The sequence below is a fragment of the Astyanax mexicanus genome, chromosome 18, assembly GCF_023375975.1.
Source record: "Astyanax mexicanus isolate ESR-SI-001 chromosome 18, AstMex3_surface, whole genome shotgun sequence".
In the NCBI taxonomy this organism is placed as follows: Eukaryota; Metazoa; Chordata; class Actinopteri; order Characiformes; family Acestrorhamphidae; genus Astyanax; species Astyanax mexicanus.
Window position 1 is genome coordinate 10432952 of NC_064425.1, and position 25381 is coordinate 10458332.

The window sequence follows — 25381 nt, forward strand, 5'->3', positions numbered from 1 at the left end:
AGAAAGGAGTGTTTATCAATGTTAGCCACAAGCTAACGTGGTGGAAAATATTTATCTGTTGACAAAACCTCACGTTCGTAAAGCATTTTTTTGGGAATTTTACTTGTTTGCTTTACTTTTTTTGAGATAGTCATTATTTTGAGATAGTAAGTAATTATTTTGAGAGTAAGCTGTTATTTTGAGATAGTAAGTCGTTATTTTGAGATACTATCTTATTGTTAAAAAAAAAGGTATCTCATTATTTTGATATACTATGTCATTATTTTTGAGATGATAAGTCATTATTATTTCACAAGAGAGAAATTGTGTACAAAAACATAGCTGACTTAAGTAAATTTCAGCAATTATTTGACCTTTTTTGTTGTATTAAACTTATTTTTTGTTGTCTTTTCCTGAATGACTGCAGTCCTGTTGCAAGTCTTCTCGTGATTTTAGAGTTGGCTTTCCTTCCTGGCTGAAGTTTATCTCCACAAGCAACCGAAGATCAATGTTAAGCTGCTGAAAGACTCCCAAACATATTTCCCTGGCCCTGCAAAAGTTGTTTGCTACATATCATACAAATAAATGAAGCCAAATACAGGCAAGAGAAAAACTCCCCACTGTTCAGACTGTGGGAAGAGTTTCAATCAACAGAGTGACTTCAAAATACACCAACGCATTCACACAGGAGAGAAACCACATCGATGTTCAGATTGTGGGAAGAGTTTTAACCACCCAAGTAATCTCAAAAAACACGAGCGCATTCACACAGGAGAGAAACCATATCACTGTTCAGACTGTGGGAAGAGTTTTGGTCTTCAGAGTACTTTGAAAACACACCAGCACATTCACACAGGAGAGAAACCTTATCACTGTTCAGATTGTGGGCAGAGTTTTAATCGACCAGGTACTCTCAAAACACACCAACGCATTCACACAGGAGAGAGACTGCATCCCTGCTCAGACTGTGGGAAGAGTTTTAATCGACTCTGTAATCTCCAACGACACCAGCGCATTCACACAGGAGATAAACCATATCACTGTTCAGGCTGTGGTAAAAGTTTTAACGAACTGAGTCATGTCCACCGGCACCGGTGCATTCTTACATGAGAGAAAGCTTATTACTGCTCAGAGTGTGGGGAAGAGTTTTAATCAAATGAAGGCTGTCAACAACCATCAACACATTCACACAGGACAGAAACCTTATCACTGTGTCTTAATTGAGACTGAAATGGCAACTGAGGAGCAAACACACTGTTATTATATATTTTTTGAAATGTAAATCCTGATCAAGTCTTATCTGAAAATGGTACAGTGTGGTGAAACATTTTGACACCTGTTTCTATGCTTCCAGCTAGTGTCCAATGTTTAATTCCCTGCAATGACTGATTAGACTTAACAAAAATGTTCCAGGTTGATCTCATAATAAAGTACATAATAAAATATACTAATGACCTGATTATTTTGAGGTCGCATCTCATTATTTTGAGATAGTAGGTTGTTATTTTGAGATATCTTATTGTTTTTAAAATAGTATCTTATTATTTTGATGTACTTTGTCATTATTTTTGAGATGATAAGTCATTATTATTTCACAAGGGAGAAATTGTGTACAAAAAACATAGCTGACTTAAGTAAATGTATAAAAAAATATCTGAAAATGGTCCAGTGTGGTGAAACCTTGTGACACCTGTTTCTATTCTTCCAGCTAGTGTCCAATGTTTAATTCCCTGCAACAACTGATTAGACAAAAATGTTCCAGGTTGATCTCATAATAAATTACATAATAAAATATACTAATGACATGATTGTCTCATATTAACTATTTATGTAATAATAATATTGAGTGTGATTCTAAAAATGTTTTTATATAAAACAAAATGTATTTATTTATTTATTTTTACTTTTTGCAAATAATGTGAAATATGACCAATAAAACCATCAAAACGTTTTTGGAATCTCCTGTTTGCTCTTTAAAGCCTTTTGTGAGTATTGCTTTTGTACCAAATCATAATTAAATTTACCTGTTTTGAAATGGTTTTTATGTACATGGTGACAGAATGTTTAATTGAATTGAATTGTAAATCTGCGTGTAATCGTTGTGCAGTATTCAATGTAATTTTATCATCTGGATTAAAATAAATAAATAAAACAATACCAAAAATGTTTTGCTGGACAGGAAGTGTGCTTTGTTTTTGAAGAGTCAAAGTTATCAGTTTAAGTTATCAGAGCACTGGAGAACTTTTATTTTGACAGCGAGTTTCCAGCTTCACTTCCTGTAGGAGCTCTACAGCTGGAGTGTTTTTGGAGCTTTATCCCACAGACCTGGAGGAACAGGATCTTCAGAACTGTAGAAGGTATGGAGATGTTCCAGTCTTCAACACGCTGTTCTACATTTACTCCTAAAGACACACAGAAACACACCAACATCAAACACAGAAGCAGCTTCATCCAGAATCCGGTTGATGATCTTCTCCTAGTTATCTCTCATCAACTGTCTGGATCTGTTTTATAGTTTAGGACACTAATGATAGAAATGTTCTAGAAATAGAAACTCCGCATTTGCTGCTGTGCTCAATTGTTACAGTTCAGCCAAAACATCCGACATATAGATTCAGGCCAGACTGGCTTAGTAAGTAATACTGTTAAATTGGCGAGCTGCAGCTTTTATTACAATAAAATCTTTTATAGTAGATTTTTTTTAATCTATGTGCACGAAGACCCATTTAAAACCATTACATCTAATTGCAAAAAAAAAAATGGCGTGTATCAGTGTTGGCCACAAGCTAATGTAAGGGGTTAGACATATTAAAGGTCTCATTGCATTGTCCCCCCCCCCCCCCCCCCCCCCCCACCACACACACATCTGCACGTGCCTGCTGGAGATGCTGAAATCTCCCGTTGGTGTGTGTGTTGGTCCATCCTCCGAGAGATTTTTCTTGAGGGTTTTTTGTTGCTTGCATGGGAATCATTGCGTGATTATTATAATTTCCTTAACTATTTATCAATTTGGATTGCTCCGCCAATAACAATTCAGTTCTGTCCCGCGCTGCAACGTATTCTGACGGGTCCTACGAGTACCGCCGCGGCGCCACTATATCATAATATCTGACGTAAATGTTGCCCGATTTGACCGCAATTCTGTCAAGTTGTGCTGCCTTGTCAAACCATTCTTCCTTATTTAAGGTCTCAACTGGAGATCCGATTTAAACCTTGAAATTCTCCTTCTTTTGTTTACATTTGTGTTTTCTTTTGTTTACGTTGTTTTGTTTCATTTATTTCCTTTGTATGTTCCAGAATGAATGCTGTCCTGGTGCAAGTCTTCTCCTGCTGCTAGAGTTGGCCTTCCTACCTGGCTGGCATTTATCTTCCAAACAACCAATCAGATTTCACAGCCATCAAGATTAAGTTGCTGAACCAGGTTAAGCACAAGAATCCATTTATAAAGAACTCAGTACAAACAAAAGTTGTTCACTACATCACAGTTAAATGTAATCAGGAAGTCCAGGAAACATGAAAACTCACCACTGTTCAGATTGTGGGAAGAGTTTTACTAAACAGAGTAATCTCAAAATACATCAGCGCATTCACACAGGAGAGAAACCATATCAGTGTTCAGACTGTGGGAAGAGTTTCAATCGCCTCGGTCATCTCCAACGGCATTATCGCATTCACACAGGAGAGAAACCATATCAATGTTCAGACTGTGGGAAGAGTTTTAATCTCAAGAGTACTCTGAAAACACATCAGCGCATTCACACAGGAGAGAAACCATATCACTGCTCAGAATGTGGAAGGAGTTTTAATCGACAAAGTACTTTCCAGCAGCACTGGCGCATTCACACAGGAGAGAACCCCTATCACTGTTCAGACTGTGGAAAGGGGTTTAATATACAGAGTTCTTTCCAACAACACCGTCGCATTCACACAGGAGAAAAACCATATCAATGTTCAGATTGTGGGAAGAGTTTTAATCAACTGAGTAATCTCAACAAACACAGTCGCATTCACACAGGAGAGAAACCATATCAATGTTCAGACTGTGGAAGCAGTTTTAATCAACTGATTCACCTCCAAGTACACCAGCGCATTCACACAGGAGAGAAACCGTATCACTGTTCAGATTGTGGAAAGAGTTTTATTAATTTGAGTCACCTCCAACTACACCAGCGTACTCACACAGGAGAAAAAACACATTACTGCTCAGAGTGTGGGAAGAGTTTTAATGAACTGGGTCACCTCAAACGGCACCAGCGCATTCACACAGGAGAGAAACCGTATCACTGTTCGGACTGTGAGAAGAGCTTCAGGCATTCAAGTACATTAAAAAAACACAAGTGTCACAGTGGAGAGCGAAGGGACAATTGAAGACGACCCCCACCCCCCAACACTGTTATTGTATTGTATTACAACTGTAGTACCTGTAGTAGCGATGGCCATTACGAAGATTTCTAAAACATTGACAAACGTATCTGAAAATATACACCAATTGTGTTGTGAATTTTTTGAAGTGTCTCCATGCTATCATGTACTGTACAGTTGAATTCCCTGCAATGACTGGTCTTTTGAATGTAAATAAATATACCACTGACATGATTGTCCATCTCATATTAACTATGCAGAAAGATAATAGTAAAGAATATTTAGTATGAGGCTTAAAATGTTTTTATTCCTCCAGAGTCCTTTATATAAGGTCTTACTGGAATCCTACATATCTTGCTAGCTGCTCAAGTTTATAGATGCAGTGTCAGAGACAGAACCTCATCTGTTGCTGCACAGTTTGTGTTGGTCATCATCTAGTCCTAAATCTGCTAAGTCCCAAGTCTGCTCTTATAATTATGAAAATAATCCATGCTGTTAAAGGAGTATATGAATAAAATATGATTTTCAGTTATTTCATATTGAATGCAATAGTGTACTTAAATTATTAAAAAAAAAAAAAAACTAACTGAAATAGTGTTGGTATTTCAGTGTTAATCGCATGTACACTTTTGATTGATTGTTTTGATTGTTTTGCTATGCATATATTTATATAATTAAGTATGGAAGCCCATTACCACTAACTTACCTAAAAAAGACAAAAAATTACAACACATTTTGTTCTCATTATTTTAAGATAGTCATTATTTTGAGATACTTTCTCATTATTTTGAGATACTTTCTCATTATTTTGATATACTTCCTCATTATTTTGAGATACTGTATCATTATTTTGAGATCTTAAAATAATTCCTATCTCAAAATAATAAGATATCAGTTTACTTTAAAAGAAGAAAAAAAGTATATTTTTGTATTTTATTTTATAGGTTTCCATTCCTGTCACCTAAAATAAAATAAAAAACTGCAAGTAATTGTTTTGAGATCCTCCAGATCAGTAGGTGGGGGTAATGCACTTTCAGTTGATCTGCCACCAGCATAGACCTGAAAGAAGCAGAAGGTAAATCTGCTCTACAGTAGCGGATCTCCGGAGCTCTACAGCTGGAGTGTTTTAAAGCTTTATCCCACAGTCCTGGAGGAACAGGATCATCTGAACTGTAGAAGGTATGGAGAAGCTCCACTCTTTAACACGCTGTTCTACATTTACTCCTAAAGACTCACAGAAACATACCAACATCAAAATGTGCAGCATTTAAACAACACAGAAGCAGCTTCATCCAGAATCCGGTTGATGATCTTCTCCTAGTTATTTCTGATCAACAGTCTGGATGTGTTTTATAGTTTAGGACACTAATGATAGATATGTTATGGAAATAAAAGCTTCGCATTTGCTGCTGTGCTCAGTTGTCGCAGTTCATCCAAAACATCCGACATATAGATTCAGGCCAGACTGGCTTAGTGTTTAAAGCAGTTTTCATAATGTAAATCTCAATAACATTTTCGTTTCTCAGCATTTTATAATGAGATGTTTTTATATTCAGACGTTATGTTTAGTACATGTGCACGACAAACAGGGTTAAGATCCATTTAAAGTCTGACATTTTAAAACAGAAATGAGTGTTTACGTGGTGGACAATAATTTCTTTGTTGTAAGGAACTGTAAAACTTACGTTTCTCAAGCATACAGTGCAGCCCGAAATTATTCATACCCCTGGCAAATTTTAACTTATTTTTATTCAACCAGGAATTTTCATTTGATTTTTATTTATTTATTTATTTTAACCAGAAATGACATGGGTATTTTCAAGAAAATAATGCGATGAAGTACAAGAGGCATCATTGTAAAAAAAAAAAACATTTCAACAAAAAGTGACAAGTCCAATTTAGCTTTAATTTTTAGCTTTAAATGCTCCGATGTGGGAATTCTTGACCCATATTCGATATTACACTTATGTCTGCCGATGCCGAAATACACATTTATAACTTACATTGAGACTAGACACCCTGGTATAACTTTCTAACTGAAAAACAAAATAAAAATAGTAAATAAAAATGAGCTTAAATCACTGAATTGTAAAGTAGCTCGGACAGAATTGTAGCGAGGCCAGCGTTGCTTGGTACTTTTTTGGCATACACTAAATACGTCAGCAAGTATCCGTTTAATATATCAATTGATGCTGAATTTTTTTTTACAAAACAATTATCAGCTGATATAATTCTAATATAACTTTGCATCTCTAATTATAATATGAAGGTGTTCCATATAGCGTTATTAACTTCCCAATAACCCCAGAGTTCCCAATTATTTCCAGCAGTTATACAACCTGTTTTGTTTGATTGTTTTTTCTTTGTCTATTCCAGAATGAATGTTATCCTGGTCCAAGTCCTTTCCTCCTCCTAGAGTTGGTTTTCCTACCTGGCTCAAGTTTATCTCCACAAACAACCAATCAGACTTCAGATTTCAAACATCAAGATTAAGGTGCTGAATGAGGTTAAGCACAAGACTTCATCCATTAGAATCTCCAGTACAAACAAAAATTGTTGACTACATAACAGGTAAATGGAATCAAGTCCAGGAAAGATGAAAACTCACCAGTGTTCAGACTGTGGGAAGAGTTATTCTAGACTGAGTAATCTCAAAATACACCAGCGCATTCATACAGGAGAGAAACCATATCAGTGTTCAGACTGTGGGAAGAGTTTTATTAAACAGTGTAATCTCAAAATACATCAGCGCATTCACACAGGAGAAAAACCATATCAGTGTTCAGACTGTGGGAAGAGTTTTAATGAACTCAGTCATTTTCAACGACATTGGCGCATTCACACAGGAGAGAAACCGTATCACTGCCCAGACTGTGGAAAAAGTTTTACTCTTCAGAGTACTTTGAAAACACACCAGCGCATTCACACAGGAGAAAAACCTTTTCACTGCTCAGAATGTGGAAAGAGTTTTAGTCGACAAAATTCTTTTCAGCAACACTGGCGCATTCACACAGGTGAGAAACCGTATCATTGTTCAGAATGTGGAAGGAGTTTTAAAATACACAGTTCTTTTCAACAACACCAGCGCATTCACACAGGAGAGAAACCATATCAGTGTTCAGATTGCGGGAAGAGTTTTAATCAACTGAGTACTCTGAAATCACATCAGCGCATTCACACAGGAGAGAAACCATATCACTGCTCAGAGTGTGGAAAGAGTTTTAATCGACAGAGTTCTTTTCAGCAACATCGGCGCATTCACACAGGAGAGAAACCGTTTCACTGCTCAGAATGTGGAAGGAGTTTTAATCGACAGAGTACTTTCCAGCAACACTGGCGCATTCACACAGGAGAGAAACTGTTTCACTGCTCAGACTGTGGAAACAGTTTTAATCAACTGATTCACCTCCAAGTACACCAGCGCATTCACACAGGAGAGAAACCGTATCACTGTCCAGACTGTGGAAAGAGTTTTATAAGTCGGAGTCGCCTCCAACTACACCAGCAAACTCACACGGGAGAAAAAACACATTACTGCTCAGAGTGTGGAAAGAGTTTTATTGAACTGGGTCACCTCAGACGGCACGAGCGCATACACACAGGAGAGAAACCGTATCACTGTTCGAAATGTGAGAAAAGCTTCAGGTATTCAGGTACATTTAAAAAACATAAGTGTCCCAGTGGTGATTAACGGGGCAATTGAAGAGACAACCCTGCACCCTCCACCACTGTTATTGTATTGTTTTACAACTGTAGATCCTTTAGTATTTATGGCCATTACGAAGATTTCTGAAGCATTAACACATTTGAACTGATTGTATCTGGAAAATATACACCAATTTTGTTGTGAACTTGAAGTGTCTCCATGCTATCATGTACTGTCCAGTTTGATTCCCCACAATGACTGATTATCTTATCCTTTACTATGACAAAATGTTTTTATTCCTCCAGTTTCACTCTACAGAAAAGGCCCAGGGTATTTGAATCTTTACAGCTGTTTTGGTGATGTAACAAAGCTTTGTTTACTACAACACACACCAACACACCACCACCACCATGTCAGTGTCACTGCAGTGCAGAGAATGACCCACCACACAAGCAATACCTGCTCTGTTGTCGTCCTGTGGGATCCTGACTATTAAAAAACAGCATGATGGAAAGATAAAGAATTGAAAGAATGCTGTGTAGTTTATCTGATCTATTCTTTATTACTTTAAATCAGGTCTACTGTTATAATTATGAAAATAATCCATACCGTTGGAGGAGTACACTAATTAAATATGATTTTCAGTTGTTTTACATTATATACAATAGTGTACATAAATTAATTGGTACATAAATTCTTTCTAAAAACTAACTGAAATACTGCTAATATTCCAGCGGTAATTACGTTCACACTTGATGTGTAGTTTTGCTTTGCATATATGTATATATAATCGATAGAAGCCCATTTATACCACCTAAAATATATATAAACCACACACATTTTTTTTATTAAGTAAACTGCTTTCTTATTGTATTAAGATAGTAACTCATTATTTTGAGAAACTGTCTCATTATTTTCAGATATTATCTCGTTATTTTGAAATACTGTCCCATTATTTTGAGATCCTAAAATAATACATAATATCTCAAAATAACGAGATACCAGTTTCCTCAGATCAAACTCTACACTCCAGATCAGTAGGTGGGGGTAATGCACTTTCAGTTGATCTGCTACCAGCTGTAGAGCTGAAAGAAGCTGAAGGTAAATCTGCTGTACAGCTGGAGTGTTTTAAAGCTTTATCCCACAGTCCTGGAGGAACAGGATCATCTGAATTGTAGAAGGTATGGATAAGCTCCACTCTTCAACACGCTGTTCTACATTTACTCCTAAAGTCTCACAGAAACACACCAACATCAAAATGTGCAGCATTTAAACAACACTGAAGCAGATTTATCCAGGATCCGGTTGATGATCTTCTCCTAGTTATTACTGTCAGTTTGGATCTGTTTCATAGTTAAGGACACTAACAATTGATGTGCTCAGTTGTTGCAGTTCAGCCACAACATCTGACATATAGATTCAGGCCAGACTGGCTTAATAACTAATACTGTTAAATGGTCGAGCTGCAGTTTTTGTTACTATAAAACTCAATAACATTTTAATTTCTCTGCCCATTTTAATGAGATCTTATTATATTCAGGTGTTTTCTTTTATCCATGTGTACGAAAAACATTTTTTAGTTCAATTTAAATCTAGTTAAAAAATAAAGGAGTGTTCATCAGTGTATATCTTTACATTTCTTTAAATAGAACTATGTTACTTTTTAGATAAGTTTAGTACTCCTTTAAAATGCTGGATTTGAGATTTATTGTTTTGGGTCTGGGTTTTTGGAAATTAGGGTTTAGTATTGCTATCTAATATTTTTCCTCTGACAATTATGGCTTATTTGGATTTAATGTATGTGTATTGTTAATATTTCTTTTCATTTCCTGATTATGGTGATGCTTGAGTTATGGGTTTGTTCAATTGGTTTCATTACTTGATTTTATACAATATAGGTATTTCTATTATTATAAACCGTATCCCTGTTCAGACTGTGGGAGGATTTTTAATCAACTGCCTCAACTTCAACTACATCAGCGCATTCACACAGGACAGAAACCGTATCAATGTTTAGAGTGTGGAAAGAGTTTTAATCAACTGGGTAATCTTAAAACACACCAGCGCATTCACACAGGAGAGAAGCCATATTTGTGTCCAGACTGTGGGAAGAGTTTTAATCAACAGAGTGCTCTCAACACACACCAGCGCATTCACACTGGGGAGAAACCGTACTACTGCTCAGACTGTGGGAAGAGCTTCATGCGTTCAAGTTACCTTAAAAATCACAAGTGCATTAAGAGCGGTCACGGAAATAATCAATAACATTCCTGCAACCAAACCCAAATCCAAACGGAGATTTTAAAGGGAGAATGAAGGGGCAATTGAAGACAACCCCCCTCTTATTATTACAGATGTCTTCACAGATGCCTCTGAACCCTTGAGAAGGCAGTACTACTTCTGGACAGGCACAGTGATGTTTTGCAGGTGTTCAGAATCTCAATTTGAGAATCTCATTACTCCAGATACCTACAGTAATATCATTTGAAACTTACATGCTTAATACCATTGAAAGTGTATTTCAAGAGTGGTTTAAGCTGATAGCTTCATATTGTGGTCTATACATACCTAAAAATATAGTGGATTTAACCTGAAATGTTTTTTGAGCTTAAACCTTTTCGAGCTAGAGCTTTTTTCCCATTTTCAGTCTCTGCACGAGAGGCTTGCGTGTTGCTACCATAATACAGTTTAGATGTGCACCCAGATTCACTCAGATTCATTTTTTTCTCAAGCACATATGTTACTTTTGTATTGATTATATCTATTAAATGCTTTACATATTTGTATGCTAAATGTTATTAATATAATTACTAGTATTATAATGATTTTTTTGTTTTATTTTTCACACACCTGTTTTTTTGTGCCCCTTCTGGCACTTAGTGCCCTTTGTACAGTGTGTCATCTGCATGGGTGGAGTGCCAGCATTGGCAAAGGGGCGATTGACGACTATTGAAGCCCACTATTATTATATTGCCATAACAAAGTTGAATCAGTTGCATCAAAAAAAAAAGATCCAGTGTTATAAAACTTGACACTTTTTCTCATTCTGCCATCTACTGTCCAGTTTAATTGTCTACAATTACTGTTTCATTTTGATTATCTTTTAATTAAAGCTTATTCACACAAATAAGCCGTTATTACAACAAATATGTGCAAGTTTAATCTTGTGAACATAAAAATATAAATATACCATTGACAAAGTCTCAACACTGCTTCAATGCTCTGTATCAAGCATAACATCCCAACCTAGGCATATAATATTTAATATGTAATTTTTATCTGTTACAGTGATTTGAGTATGGATTGGAATAGTTTGTTTTGCAGTGGATTGATATTTTCCAAGGTGTGCAATCAAGTCCAAAACAACAAGACTGAGAAACAGCTTCATTCCAGAAGCTGTAAGACTCCTAAACTTTTTACAAGGACTATTATATATTAAAACAACACTGTCACTTTACTCGCGCTGAGACACTTTATCTTGTTATTGCTCTTTATTTACACTATCATGCTGCTATAGCAAAACTTGCACTTTGGACTTCATGGTGCTGCTACTTGCCTACTCTCCCTGTTTTGTGTATTTATATTTATCTTATTTGGGTGTACCACATGGAATGTGAATGACAATAAAGTCTCCTCGAATTCTTGATTATGCCTCCACTTATTTCGTCTTCTGTAAGACATTCTACAGGATGCTGTTGGCTGGATATTTCTGGTTGGTAAATTATTATCAGTCCAGCCAGGACACTGAGCTATTTAAGAACTCCAGCAGCACTGCTGTGTCTGATCCACTTGTACCAAAAAAACACACATTGAACACACCTCCACCATGTCAGTGTCACTGCAAAGTTGAGAATGACCTATCAAGTAATACTTGCTCTGTGTGGTCTTAATTATTGAAGAACAGGATGATAGGATGATAAAGTATGCAAAGAACAAGAACAATAAAAGTGTGTAATTCTGAAACTACAAAAATGCTCATTTAAATAGACAGAGGGTTTAGAAAAGGGAGGTGGTCATAATATTCTTCCTTTCCATGTAGTTTGAAAGCTGTCTCTAATAAACCCCAACAACAATTGTTATAATAATAATAATGAGTGCTCATTTTCATAATTCCTTTTCTTCTTTATGTTACTATAAGCCAGTGTAACATGGAAAAATGTGTTTAGGGTGACAGAATATTCTGTTGATTTATTTATTTATTTATTTTAGAAATTAATAGTGAATTAATGCCAAACCTGCATAATGTCAGTGTGCAAAAATGCCTACAATTTGAAATCAGACATCAATGTTAGTTTAATAAATTAGCTGATATTGTATGAAACATACAAGGTTCATTTTATGTAAAAAAAAAAAAAAAAAAAGAGAGGGAATATTGCTTAATTTGATAGCACCTTAGTTATTTTTAATAAGGCTTCAAGTTGTGGTCTATACATAACTTTATATATATATATATATATATATATATATATATGTATATATATATATATATATATATATATATATATATATATATATATATATATATATATATATATATATAGTGGATTTAACCTGAAAACAGATGTATTTTATTTTTAATATGAGGAAGGTTTGCATTTCCAGAATGACTTTCTCCAGATCAGTAGGTGGGGGTAATGCATTTTCAGTTGATCTGCTACCAGACATAGAGCTGGTAGAAGAGGCTCTACAGCTGGAGTGTTTTGGAGCTTTATCCTACAGCCCTGGAGGAACAGGATCATCTAAACTGTAGAAGGTATGGAGAAGATCCACTTTTCTACACTCTGATCTACATTTACACCAACATCAAAATGTGCAGCATTTAAACAACACAGAAGCAACTTCATCCGGGATCCGGTTGATGATCTTCTCCTAGTTATCTATGATTAACAGTCTGGATCCGTTTAATAGTTTAGGACAGTAACGTAACCCTTCATTTTGGGAGTGTAGGTAGCGTGGACATGCGTGAAATTAAACTGAAGGACACAAACGAGTTAATTCTTAATACGTTTATATTCCTTTCTTTTCCGAACCACGCCCGCAACAGATTCCCGCTCCTGTCTCCCTCTGTCTCTCTTACTCCCCTCCCCTCCCCTGAGGTGGGCGATACCGGGATTTTGTTATCGATCCGATACCAAGTAAATGCAGGGCCAGTATTGCCGATATCGATACCGATACTTTTTAATATTTATGCTTCCTAGATCCAAAGGATCCAAAAGATCTGGGACAGAATTTTGCCAAACATTGACAGTGACAAAAAATACTTTATCACAATCGGCATTTTCGGTTAGAAACAATGGAACAGTGACAAAACAAAGTTTGCCTCAAATGGACTTTTGGTGTAGTAAAACATGATTAAAAAGTACTTACTCGATGAATAGCATGAATAACTGAAAATTACAGACACATATATATATGTGTCTGTATGGTGCCGGCTACTGTGTGGAGTCTATATATATATATATGTTATCTTCAGTACAAAGATGGTGGCACTCGGAGCTGAAGCTAGCATTATGGAATGTAAACAGTGTTTTTAATAATGTTTTTGTGCACTATTTAAGTTATTAATGCCTCTTTTTAAATGTTAGGGCTCTCCAGATTCTAGCTAGGGGGTGTGGAGCTACTTTGAGCTGGATAACGGTGGAAAAAGTGATTTTTCAGGGCAAATTATGCCCGATGTGACCCAGTCTGGTGTTTGGACAAACTGTTAAAATTTCTGGATCTCAGAACACTGTGGGAAGGTAAGTACTTTTTATTATGTTTTACTACACTTCAGTTCTCCTTTAACATTAAGAGAATAAATCTTTTTTTAGGTAGAAAAGAAGAAACCACAATACAGAAAAAAAATTCTCCCCTCAGTAGACATCTTTTTTTAGTTCTTTCTTTCTTTTTTCAAATAGAATTGTTCTTTGAAAAAACAATAAAAAAAATATTAATTTTCTTCCGTTCAGTGCAATTATTTATTTATTTTCTTAAATAAACAGTGTTAAAATAAATAAATAAATAAAATACTCCGGTGGTGTCTCTCTCCGTACTGTGACGTGTGGACTCCAGGAGACACTGTGATGAAAAATAAGCTTGAGTATTGTTTTTTTTACATTAGTATTGCTTAATATCAATACCATATTAATATTATTGATATTTGAATCAATATGCCCATCTCTTCTAATCAACACAGAGTGAGAAACACTGCCTAACTGAGGAGAGTAATTAAATCCCAATTCTAACATCTAAACTTAAATAAAAACGTTACACAAACACATTGCATAAACTGTCAAATCCGAATCTAAACCAAAACTAATTATTCTGGTCCTAGTTGTCACAGACCAATGACAACATCAAACAATACCTGGGGGACTTTTTTTTTTGTACAATGAGCCCAAATCATTTTATTGAACATATTATTTGAATTTGTGTTTGATTTATTGGCACAGCTCTATATTGTATTTTATTACATTTGACCCAGATCTATTTATGTCTAATTTTCATGTCTGGTCCAATTGTGACACAGATTCATTAAAGGGTGACTAAACCCCCTGATTCTACTCCACCCTCACCTCAAATTTGAAAAATGCTTAAAGAAAATGGGAAGAATAGTTTGGGAGGGGGTTGTTATTTCTTTATCATTGTGCATGCCTCATTGTAATATGAAGGTGTGTTAGTACTTTTGTCGATATAACATTACTGACATTTTAGTAATCCTCAGCAGTTATACAACCTGTTTGGTTTCATTGTTTCTTCATGTTTTTTTTTATTCCAGAATGAATGAAGTCCTGGTCCAAGTCTTCTCCTGCTCCTAGTGCTGCCTTTCATTCCTGGCTGAAGTTTATCACCACAAACAGCCAGTCAGACTGTATAAACATCAAGGTTAAGTGGCTGAAAGAATATAATATACATTAATTACATGACTTGGCTTAATTACATATAAATTAAGCCAAGTCAGTGAAAGATGAAAACTCACCACTGTTCAGATTGCGGGAAGAGTTATTCTAGACTGAGTAATCTCAAAATACACCGGCACATTCACACCGGAGAGAAACCTTATCACTGTTCCGACTGTGGGAAGAGTTTTAATCATCAGAGTATTCTGAAAACACACCAGCGCATTCACACTGGAGAGAAACCGTTTCACTGTTCAGAGTGTGGAAGGAGGTTTAGTCAACAGATAAATTTCCAACGACACCAGCGCATTCACACTGGAGAGAAACCATATCGCTGTCCAGACTGTGGGAAGAGTTTTAATCAAAGTAATAATCTCAAGAAACACCAACTTATTCATGCAGGAGAGAAACTGTATCCCTGTTCAGACTGTGGAAGGATTTTTAATCAACTGACTTATCTCCAACTACACCAGCGCACTCACACAGGAGAAAAACCTTACCACTGTTCAGACTGTGGGAAGACTTTTAATCAACCAGGCACTCTCAACAGACACCAGCGCATTCACACAGGAGAAAAACCATATTACTGTCCAGACTGTGGGAAGAGTTTTAACCAACTGATTACTCTCAACAGACACCAGCGCATTCACACAGGAGAGAAACCGTATTGCTGTTTGAAGTGTGAGAGGAGCTTCAGGCATTTACATACATTTAAGAACCACAAGTGTCCTAACGAAGACCAAAGGGACAGTTGAAGACAAAGCTTTTCAAAGTTTTATCACAGTTAAACTAATTATGTCTGAAAATGATTGTTTTTAAAACATTTGATGCCTGCTACCATGTGCTGTACACCTAAGTTCCCTACAAAACTGATTAGCATTTATTATTACAAGATTTGTCTGTTTGATTTTTAGAACATAATTCTTCAACTTATTAACAACTTATTAACTGCAAATATTTTTATTTAATAATTGCTGTCTTGGGCATATAATAAATGAAAACAATATGTTGGAGCTCCCCCGTTTCAGGCTGCAAAAAAGGTCTGCCATATTTGAATCTGTTCAAAGCTCTGTTTACTGTTATTACACGACATTCGCGTTTAAAGCGAGGCATAAAATGAACGTTTTGATACAGTTTGCACAACAAAGGGTCTACACTGCTTTAATGCCCTGTATTGAGCTTAACATCCCTATCCTATATGGATATATGATGTTTAATATGTATTTCTTTTATATGATTTAAGTCATTGGATATTAATTGGAGTAGTTTGTTTTGCAGGACATTGTTTTTTTTTTTTAAATGCTTTTGCTGTATTGTGAAGAACTATGAATAAAAAAATTAACCGATGAGCTACAGTTTTGCTTACTGTCTACTCTATAAGACAATCTTACATAGCTGCTCAACTTGATAGATACAAAGTCAGAGGCAGAAGGTTATCTGATGCATCAAAGTTTGTGTTGGTCATGTGTTGCTGTTGGCTGGATATTTGTAGTTGGTGGACTGTTCTCAGTCAGGACAGCCAGGACACTGAAGTGTTTAAAAACTCCAGCAGCACTGTAACACACACTAACACACCACTAGCATATCAGTATCATTACAGTGCTGAGAATGACCCACCAAACAAGTAATACCTGCTCTGTGGTTGTCCTGTGGGGTCCTGCCAGTAAAAAAAACAGGATGATGGAAAGATAAAGAAATGCAGAAAAGGAGAAGAACTACAGGCTGTAATTATAAAACTATATGCTGATCAGTTCTTTGATAAATTAAATCAGTTCTGCTGGTAAATAACTATGAAAATAATCCATGTCGTAGCAGGAGTGTACCAATAATATTACAATATGATTTGCTGTCATTTTAGTTGTTCATTTTTCTTTAGTATTTTGTTTATGCATGTGTTGAATTTATATTAATTTATATATTTCATTTAATTTATTTATTTTTAACACTGTTTCTGGGGTGGTGTTGATTAATGATTTCCCCTCCTCAGATCACACTCTATACTCCAGATCAGTAGGTGGGGGTAATGCACTTTCAGTTGATCTGTTACCAGCCATGAAGGTAACTCTGCTCTACAGCTGGAGTGTTTTTGGAGCTTTATCCCACAGTCCTGGAGGAACAGGATCATCTGAACTGTAGAAGGTATGGAGAAGTTCCACTCTTCAACACGCTGTTCTACATTTACTCCTAAAGGCTCACAGAAACACACCAACATCAAAATGTGCAGCATTTAAACAACACAGAAGCAGATTTATCCAGAATCCAGTTGATGATCTTCTCCTAGTTATCTCTGATCAACAGTCTGGATCTGTTTATAGTTTAGGACACTAATGATAGATATGTAATAGAAATAGAAACTCCGCATTGGCTGCTGTGCTCAATTGTTAAAGTTCAGCCACAACATCCAACATATAGATTCAGGCCAGGCTGGCTTAGTAACTAATACTGTTAAACAGGCAAACTGCAGTTTTTTTTTATATAAAACTCAATAACATTTAAATTTCTCAGCCCATTTTAACTATATGTTTTTTTTCTATGTGCACGAATTATTTTTACAGCTAACTGAAACAAAAAGAAGTGTATCAGTGTTAGCCACAGACTAACGTGGTGGAAAATAATTTATACTTTCCTAAAGGAAAGTGTGTTTCCACGTTTGAGAAGCAAATATTTGGGACAATTTACTTGTTTAACTCTTTTACAGAGGCTTTAAAATGCAATTTTCCCCTATTTTGAGGGTCCCTCTGTTCAACTTAGCATAGGTAAAGGCCTTAAGTAAAAATGAAATATTTGTGCCCCAAAAATGGACCCATTGTTTTTACTATTTGGTAAATTAAATTGCCTGTTATTGATTACATTTTGATAATAAAAGAAAACTGACACTTATCTATTTTGTCCCACACAATAAATGTCTCTCTGTAATTTAATTTACATAAAATATGTTAAATTCCTAATTTTAGCTTTTCTTGTTTTCCAGGTCTGAACACCGCTTAGTCATTAAGAAATGTTGAGAAAATATTAGAGTAGTGCATCTTTTACGTCTTAAAATTATATATAAGGAAATACATGGCAAAAAGTCAGACATTGACAGTGAGTCTGTATTTTGTATTTTATTGAAGTGAGAAGATGAAGATAAACAATATTGACAATTACTATATGCAAGGACATACTGATAAAATTCTGATATCGTTGTGTATCCCTAATTATTATATAAAGGTGTACTAGTAGTTTTGTCCATATAGCATTACTGACTTAAGTAATTCCAAGCGGTTAAACAACCTGTTTTTTGTCTCTTTGTCCTAGCTTCATCCTTCCTACCTGCCTAAGGTTTTTATTCAAAAACAACCAATCAATTTCACAAGCATCAAGTTTCAGGTGCTGAAAGAGGTTAAGCACAAGAATCCATCAAAAAAATTGTTTACTACATGTCACAGATAAATTAAAAACCAAGTCTAGGAAAGATGAAAACTCACCAATGTTCAGACTGTGGGAAGAGCTTTCATAGACTGAGTAATCTCAAATCACACCAGCTAATTCACACAGGTGAGAAACCTTTTCAGTGCTCAGTTTGTGGGAAGAGTTTTAATCAACGGAGTAATCTCAAAGCACACCAGCGCATTCACACTGGAGAGACACCGCATCCCTGTTCAGACTGTGGGAGGATTTTTAATCAACTGCCTCAACTCCAACTACATCAGCGCACTCACACAGGAGAAAAACCTTATCACTGTCCAGACTGTGGAAAGAGTTTTAATCAACAAATTACTCTCAACACACACCAGCGTATTCACACAGGAGAAAAACCATATTACTACTCAGAATGTGGGAAAAGTTTTAATCAGCTAATTATTCTAAACAGACATCAGCGCACTCACACAGGAGAGAAACCGTATCAGTGTTCAGAGTGTGGGAAGAGTTTTAATCAACTGGGTCACCTCCAACAGCACCAGTGCACTCATTACATTACATTACATTACATTTGGCAGACGCTTTTGTCCAAAGCGACTTACAATAGTCAAGTACAATGTAAAATAAGTTTAAAGGAAAAACATCTTTGGATAGGGATAAAAGGAGGACAAAGGGGAATAATAGGATAGAGGAGTGAAGGAGAGGAAGAAGGAAATGAGGTTAGAAGTAGTTAGTGTGTTAGAGGTGTTAAGAGAGTAAGTGCTCTTTGAAGAGCTCTGTCTTCAGGAGTTTCTTAAAGATAGCGAGAGATTCTCCTGATCTGGTAGTGGAGGGTAGTTTGTTCCACCATTGGGGAACTCTGTATGAGAACAGTCTGGATTGCTTTGTGTGAATGTTTGGCAAAGCGAGGCGACGTTCACTGGAGGAGCGCAGCGGCCGGGAGGTAGCGTAAGCCTTCAGGAGCGAGTGCAGGTAGGAAGGAGCCTGTTCTGACATCACCTTGTAGGCGATTGTAAGAGTTTTGAATTTGATGCGAGCATCAACTGGTAGCCAATGGAGCTCAATGAGCAGCGGGGTGACATGTGCCCGTTTTGGCTGGTTGAAGACCAGACGTGCTGCTGCTCACACAGGAGAGAAACCATATCACTGCTCTGAGTGTGGAAAAAGTTTTAATCAACTGGGTCACCTCCAGCTACACCAGCGCATTCACACAGGAGAGAAACCGTATTACTGTTTGAAGTGTGAAAAGAGCTTCAGGCATTCACCTACATTTAAAAACCACAAATGTTCTAATGGAGACCAAAGGGATAGTTGAAGACAAAGACCTACAATGTTGTTGCATAAATGTAGATCCTATATTAATGACTGTCATAACAAAGCTTGAACTAATTGTATCTGAAACCATGTGCTGTCCAGTTAAATTCCCTACATTGAGTGATTAGCATTTATTATAACAAAATATTGTCAGTTTGATTTTTAGAAAATAAATAAATATACCACAGACATAATTCTTCAACTCATTAACATTGAAAAAAAAAATATATATATATATATTTTTTTTTTTTTTCGTGCGTCTTAACATGTTTTTATTTAAAAATTGCTGAGTTGGGCATATAATAAATGAAATCATGTTTTGTGGTTCCCCAGTTTCACCCTGCAGAAAAAGTCTGGCCTATATGAATCTTCACAGCTGTTTCAGTGATGTAATGTAAGAAAGCTCTGTTTACTGTTATCACATGATGTTTCCATTGAGGCACAGAATGATACAGTTTGCATATATATATAATTGGAGTAGTTTGTTTTGCAGGGCATTATTTTTTTAATGCTTTTGCTATATTGTGAAGAACAGAGAATAAAAAAATTAACTGATGAGCTACAGAGTTGCTTACTGTCTATTCTATTAGACACTCTCATCTATTGCTGCACAGTTTGTGTTGGTCATTCGCTTGTCCTTAATCATCAAAGGAGAAGACCTGCAGGCTGTAAATCATAAAACTACATGCTGATCAGTTCTTTGTTAAATTAAATCAGGTCTGCTGGTAAACAACTATGAAAAGAATCCATGTCGAAGCAAAAGTGTACCAATAATATGATATGATTTTCAGTAGCTTTAGTTTTTCTTCAGTATTTTGTTTATGCTTGTGTATTGTTCATACAGTGCATATTACTGACCAGAATAAGATCAAAACTAAATAAGATATTGATGGCAACATTCCAATGATAATTGAGTTTACTCTTATTTTGTTATGCTCATCTTATTATTTTGATATAGTAAGTCGTTATTTTGATATACTAAGTCATCTTGAGATAGAAAATCATTATTTTGAGAAAGTAAATAATTATTTTGGGATGGTAAGTCATTGTTTTGAAATACTATCTCATTATTTTGAGATAATATTTTGAGATATTTAATCATTATTTTGAGATATTAAGTATTTTTTTAGATAGTACGTTGTTATTTTGAGATACTGTCTCATTTTAGGATGAATTCTTATTGTTTTGAGGTATTAAGTAATAATTTTGAGATATGAAGTCATTATGTTGAGATAGTAAGCCATTATTTTGTAGCAGACTGACTTGCTGTCTTACAAATAATGAGATAGCCTTTACTTATTATTATTATTATTATTATTATTATTATTATTATTATTATTATTATTATTATTATTATTATTATTATTATTATTATTTTAGGTGGCGGGAATATTTTAACACTGTTTCTGAGGTGGTGTTGGTTAATGGTTTTCCCTCCTCAGATCACACTCTACACTCCAGATCAGTAGGTGGGGGTAATGCACTTTCAGTTGATCTGCCACCAGCTATAGAGCTGAAAGAAGCTAAAGGTAAATCTGCGGTACAGTAGCGGATCTCCGGAGCTCTACAGCTGAGTGTTTTTGGAGCTTTATGTCACAGCCCTGGAGGAACAGGATCATCTGAACTGTAGAAGGTATGGAGAAGTTCCACTCTTAAACACGCTGTTCTACATTTACTCCTAAAGACTCACAGAAACACACCAACATCAAAATGTGCAGCATTTAAACAACACAGAAGTAGATTTATTCAGGATCCGTATGATCTTCTCATAGTTATCTCTGATCAACTATCTGGATGTGTTTTATTGTTTAGGACACTAATGATAGATATGTTATAGAAACTCTGCATTGGCTGCTGTGCTCAGTTGGTGCAGTTCAGCCACAACATCCGACATATAGATTCAGGCCAGACTGGATTAGTAACTAATGCAGTTTTTATTACTATAAAACTCGAAAACATTTCATTTTTTTTATCTTTATGCACAAAAATAAATTTAAATCTAATTGAAAAAGAAAGGAGTGTGTATCATATATATATATATATGTGGGTAATTTCACTTGTTTAACCCTTTCACAGTACCCATAAAATGCAATTATACCTTATTTTGAGGGTCCTCCTGTTAAACCTAGCATATACTTTTAAAAACACACTACACCCTGGTGGTTAAGGGCTTATGTGAAATGAAATATTTGGGCCCCAAAAATGGAGCCACTGATTTTTACTATTTGGTAAATTAAATTGAACTAACAACTTGTCCATAAGCAGTCATAAGTTTGTTGAAATATCTATAATGGTGTGAGTTTTATTAATATGAGTAAAAAAGGCCCTTTGTAATTTAATTTACATAAAAGGTGTAGATTTGTTTGTAAAATGCCCTATTATTTTAGCTTTTTTGTGCTCCAAATCAAAACACAGCTCAGTCATTGAGAAATGTTGAGAAAATATAAGAGTAGTGCATCTTTTACTTCTAAGAAATTAGACAAACTAACAAAATAAGGAAATACAAGACAAGTAGTGAGTGTGTTTTGTATTTTTTATAGAAGTGACTGGATTAAGATAAATTATACCAAAAATTACTATATGCAAGGACATACCGATATAATTTTGATATCATTGTGCATCCCTAATTGTAATATAAATGTGTACTAGTAGTGTTATCTATACAGCATTACTGACTTAAGTACTTCCAAGCAGTCATACAACCTGATGTTTCATCGTTTTTTTTCTTTGTCCCTTTCAGAAGTAATGTCTTCTCCTGCTCCTAGAATCGGCTTTTCTACTTGGTGGAGGTTTATATTATAAACAACCAATCAGTTTTCACAGAAGTTGTTTGCTACATCACACACACAAATGAAGCCAAGGTTGGGAAAGATAAAAACTCATCACTGTTCAGACTGTGGTAAGAGTTTTACTAAACTGTGTAATCTCAAATCACACCAGCTCATTCACACAGACGAGAAACCACATCAATGTTCAGACTGTGGGAAGAGTTTTAAAAGACTAAGTTGTCTCCAACTACACCAGCGCATTCACACTGGAGAGAAACCGTATCACTGTTCAGACTGTGGAAGGAGGTTTAATCGACTGAGAAATTTTCAGCAACACCAGCGCGTTCACACAGGAGAGAAACCGTATCAGTGTTCAGACTGTGGAAGGAGGTTTAATCTACAGACTACTTTAAAACAACACCAGCGTATTCACACAGGAGAGAAACCTTTTCAATGCTCAGACTGTGGGAAGAGTTTTAATCAACGGAGTAACCTTAAGACACACCAACGTATTCATACAGGTGAGAAACCGTATCCCTGTTCAGACTGTGGGAGGATTTTTAATCAACTGACTCAACTCCAACTACACCAGCGCACTCACACAGGAGAAAAACCTTATCGCTGTCCAGACTGTGGGAAGAGTTTTAATCAGCTGATTACTCTCAACACACACCAGCGTATTCACACAGGAGAAAAACCATATTACTGCTCAGAGTGTGGAAAAAGTTTTAATCAACTGGTAACTCTCAACACACACCAGCGTATTCACACAGGAGAGAAACCGTATTACTGTTCGAGGTGTGAGAAGAGCTTCAGACATATAAATACGTTTAAAAAACACAAGTGTCTTAACGGAGACCAAAGGGCTGCCCTGGTGATGTAACCACGACTTTTGGGTTTGAAGTGATGCACTTAATGATTGTTTTGAATCAGTTGCGCCACAAAGTGTCAATACTGCTTCAGTGCAATGCATCAAGTGTAACATCCCTACACCCTAGAGATATATGATTTTTAATATGTCTTCTTTTTAGCTGATAAAATCCTTAGAGATTGATTTGAGTAGATTTTATGTGGTGTTTTTGCTGTATTGTGAAGAACTGAGAATAAAAATGAACTAATGAGCTACAGCCGTGCTGCTAATGTTTAACATATGCCTCCACTTACTGTCTACTCTTATTAGATGCTCCTACATAGCTGCTTAACTTGTAAAAGCTCATCTGTTGCTACACAGTTTGAGTTGATCATCCTCTAGTTCTTCATCAGCGCTCACAGGACGCCGGCCACGGCTTTTCTGGTTGTTGGACTATACTCAGTGCAGCCATGACACAGAGGTGTTTAAAAACTCCAGTATCAGAAAAGGAGAATGACCCACCACTTAAGTAATACCTGCTCTGTGGTGGCCCTCTGGGGTCCTGAATATATATTGAAGAACAGAATAGTAGGAAAAATAACAAAGTATGCAAGGAAGGAGAAGAACTAGTCTGTAATCATACAGGTACATGTTGTGTCATTTATCAGATCAGGTTTCTTTTTGTTTGTTTAGAAATGTGTATTGTTCATTCAGTGCATATTACTGACGTGATTTAAGCCCAAAAATGACATAAGATCTCCGGAGCTCTACAGCTGGAGTGTTTTGAAGCTTTATCCCACAGTCCTGGAGGAACAGGACCATCTGAACTGTAGAAGGTATGGATCCGATTGATGATCTTCTCCTAGTTGGCTCTGATCAACAGTCTGACTCTGATTCACCTGGATCTGATTTAGAGTTTTAGGACTAATAGCTTAGCCAAAAAATATGCTGCGATCCTTCTGATGAAGATCAGAGCTGGGTTGCACCCGCCCATATCCGTATGTTGTCGTGATCATGGCAACATGTTGCCATGGAAACGCGGTTGTCCACCATATACTATGCGGGCGAAAGGGATTTTTTTTTCATACCATATACTGGCTTTCAGTGGTTTAGTTTAGTGGTGACAATCGATTAAACAATTTAATCAGATTAATCATGACAATATTCTGTGATTAACTGCGATTGTTGGCACTTGTTCGTCTTAAGACGAAGTGACTATTTAAATGTAAATAAAATAATGTAAAAAATGTAAAATGCAATTATATTCATATTAGTGGTGTTATTAAAATACTAGTATATATTTGTATGTTTGAGGGGAGATGAAGCCAACGTGGGGCGCTGGAATAAAGAATGCATTATAAATTATATAGAGCAAACTTTTTTTTTACTTTATTATAAACATCTGTGTGTAAGGATTTCTAAATTAGAACATAATTTGCTGAGTATAAAAAATTAGGAAGTGTTTGTTATTGCATAAATGCTCAGAATGGGGGATGACCATTTAATCAATTGTCTGGAGGGAAATATGTTGGTTTAATTACACCTTATACCTGATCATTTTCCTTCAATAAATACGTAAATAACCATGTATGATATTTTGTCTTGTTTGTTTAAATAGGTTCTCTTTATCTACCTTTATGACTCTTGATGATGTTTTATATCATATTTATGCAGTAATATAGACAATTCTAAGGGGGTTTTAAGCTTTCAAGCACCACTATACATCACTAGTTGTGTCGGCACCACATAATACATAACGGTAATTTTTTTTCAACAGGTTGACAGAAAGCAACTGCAAAAATAAAGTTACCACCAATATAATTTTATCATGCATCTTTAAGGTCTCATTTGACCATCTTTGAGAAAATACAACAAAATCAGCCCATCCAGTTCACTGTCAGTCTGCTTTCTGTATTTTATAGCTGTGAAGTGAGATATACTCCAAGACAGACAAATATAAAGAAAGGCAAGTATAAGATACAGTGAGATACAGCTCAAAAATTGAGGTGCTACAGCAGAATAATATATTTAGATATAGTACAAATATAGCACAGTATACATAGTTTGGAATAAAATTGTTTAATAGTTTAAAGTGACATGCAGTGGTAGTACAACGATATACAGTATATTACAGCTGCAGTGTTTATACACTGGGAGCCAGCTGAAGAAGGAGCACAAACTT

At 35.8% G+C, this 25381-nt stretch overlaps 4 protein-coding genes across 15 annotated transcripts in view; all 4 read left to right on the plus strand.

Annotated features, from left to right (window-relative positions):
* Positions 1-11633, plus strand: part of LOC107197594 (zinc finger protein 501-like) — a 19147-nt gene extending 7514 nt beyond the window's left edge. For both annotated transcript variants that reach the window (XM_049466870.1, XM_049466871.1), the window contains exon 2: positions 6718-11633. In XM_049466870.1, the coding sequence (XP_049322827.1) occupies positions 6917-8032 (1116 nt within the window). In that variant the 5' untranslated portion in view covers positions 6718-6916 and the 3' untranslated portion in view covers positions 8033-11633. The remainder of the gene's footprint in view (positions 1-6717) is intronic.
* LOC103037169 (zinc finger protein 239) overlaps positions 1-25381 on the plus strand; it is a 34324-nt gene that overhangs the window by 7550 nt on the left and 1393 nt on the right. The window contains exons 2-3 of one of the 10 annotated variants that reach the window (XM_022669416.2): positions 5417-5520; positions 22322-23476. The exons of 1 other annotated variant lie outside the window; for it this stretch is intronic. In XM_022669416.2, the coding sequence (XP_022525137.2) occupies positions 22432-23232 (801 nt within the window). In that variant the 5' untranslated portion in view covers positions 5417-5520; positions 22322-22431 and the 3' untranslated portion in view covers positions 23233-23476. Of the gene's footprint in view, positions 1-5416; positions 5521-16881; positions 17005-18162; positions 20707-20976; positions 21215-22321; positions 24036-25381 lie in introns of those variants that run through there. 8 more of the 10 variants (XR_007425263.1, XM_049466880.1, XM_049466878.1 and 5 more) reach the window with 8 other exon arrangements.
* LOC111192413 (zinc finger protein 239) lies at positions 2187-4575 on the plus strand. The gene is made up of 2 exons (XM_022669425.2): positions 2187-2336; positions 3277-4575. The coding sequence occupies exon 2, from the start codon at positions 3493-3495 to the stop codon at positions 4345-4347; it is 855 nt and encodes a 284-aa protein (XP_022525146.2). The 5' UTR covers positions 2187-2336; positions 3277-3492; the 3' UTR covers positions 4348-4575.
* LOC103036658 (zinc finger protein 239-like) lies at positions 12634-16212 on the plus strand. 2 transcript variants are annotated; one of them, XM_049466881.1, is made up of 3 exons: positions 12634-12740; positions 13573-13725; positions 14745-16212. In XM_049466881.1, exon 3 carries the CDS (start codon positions 14934-14936, stop codon positions 15618-15620), a length of 687 nt encoding a protein of 228 aa, XP_049322838.1. In that variant the 5' UTR covers positions 12634-12740; positions 13573-13725; positions 14745-14933; the 3' UTR covers positions 15621-16212. The 2 variants fall into 2 exon arrangements, with proteins under 2 accessions (XP_049322838.1, XP_049322839.1); XM_049466882.1 differs by lacking the exon at positions 13573-13725 and having other exon boundaries at positions 12644-12740.

What these genes read in the sequence shown, in the direction of transcription:
- LOC103036658 (XM_049466881.1), top strand. Translation starts at nt 14,934, where the DNA reads ATGAAAACTCACCACTGTTCAGATTGCGGGAAGAGTTATTCTAGACTG.
- LOC111192413 (XM_022669425.2), top strand. Translation starts at nt 3,493, where the DNA reads ATGAAAACTCACCACTGTTCAGATTGTGGGAAGAGTTTTACTAAACAG.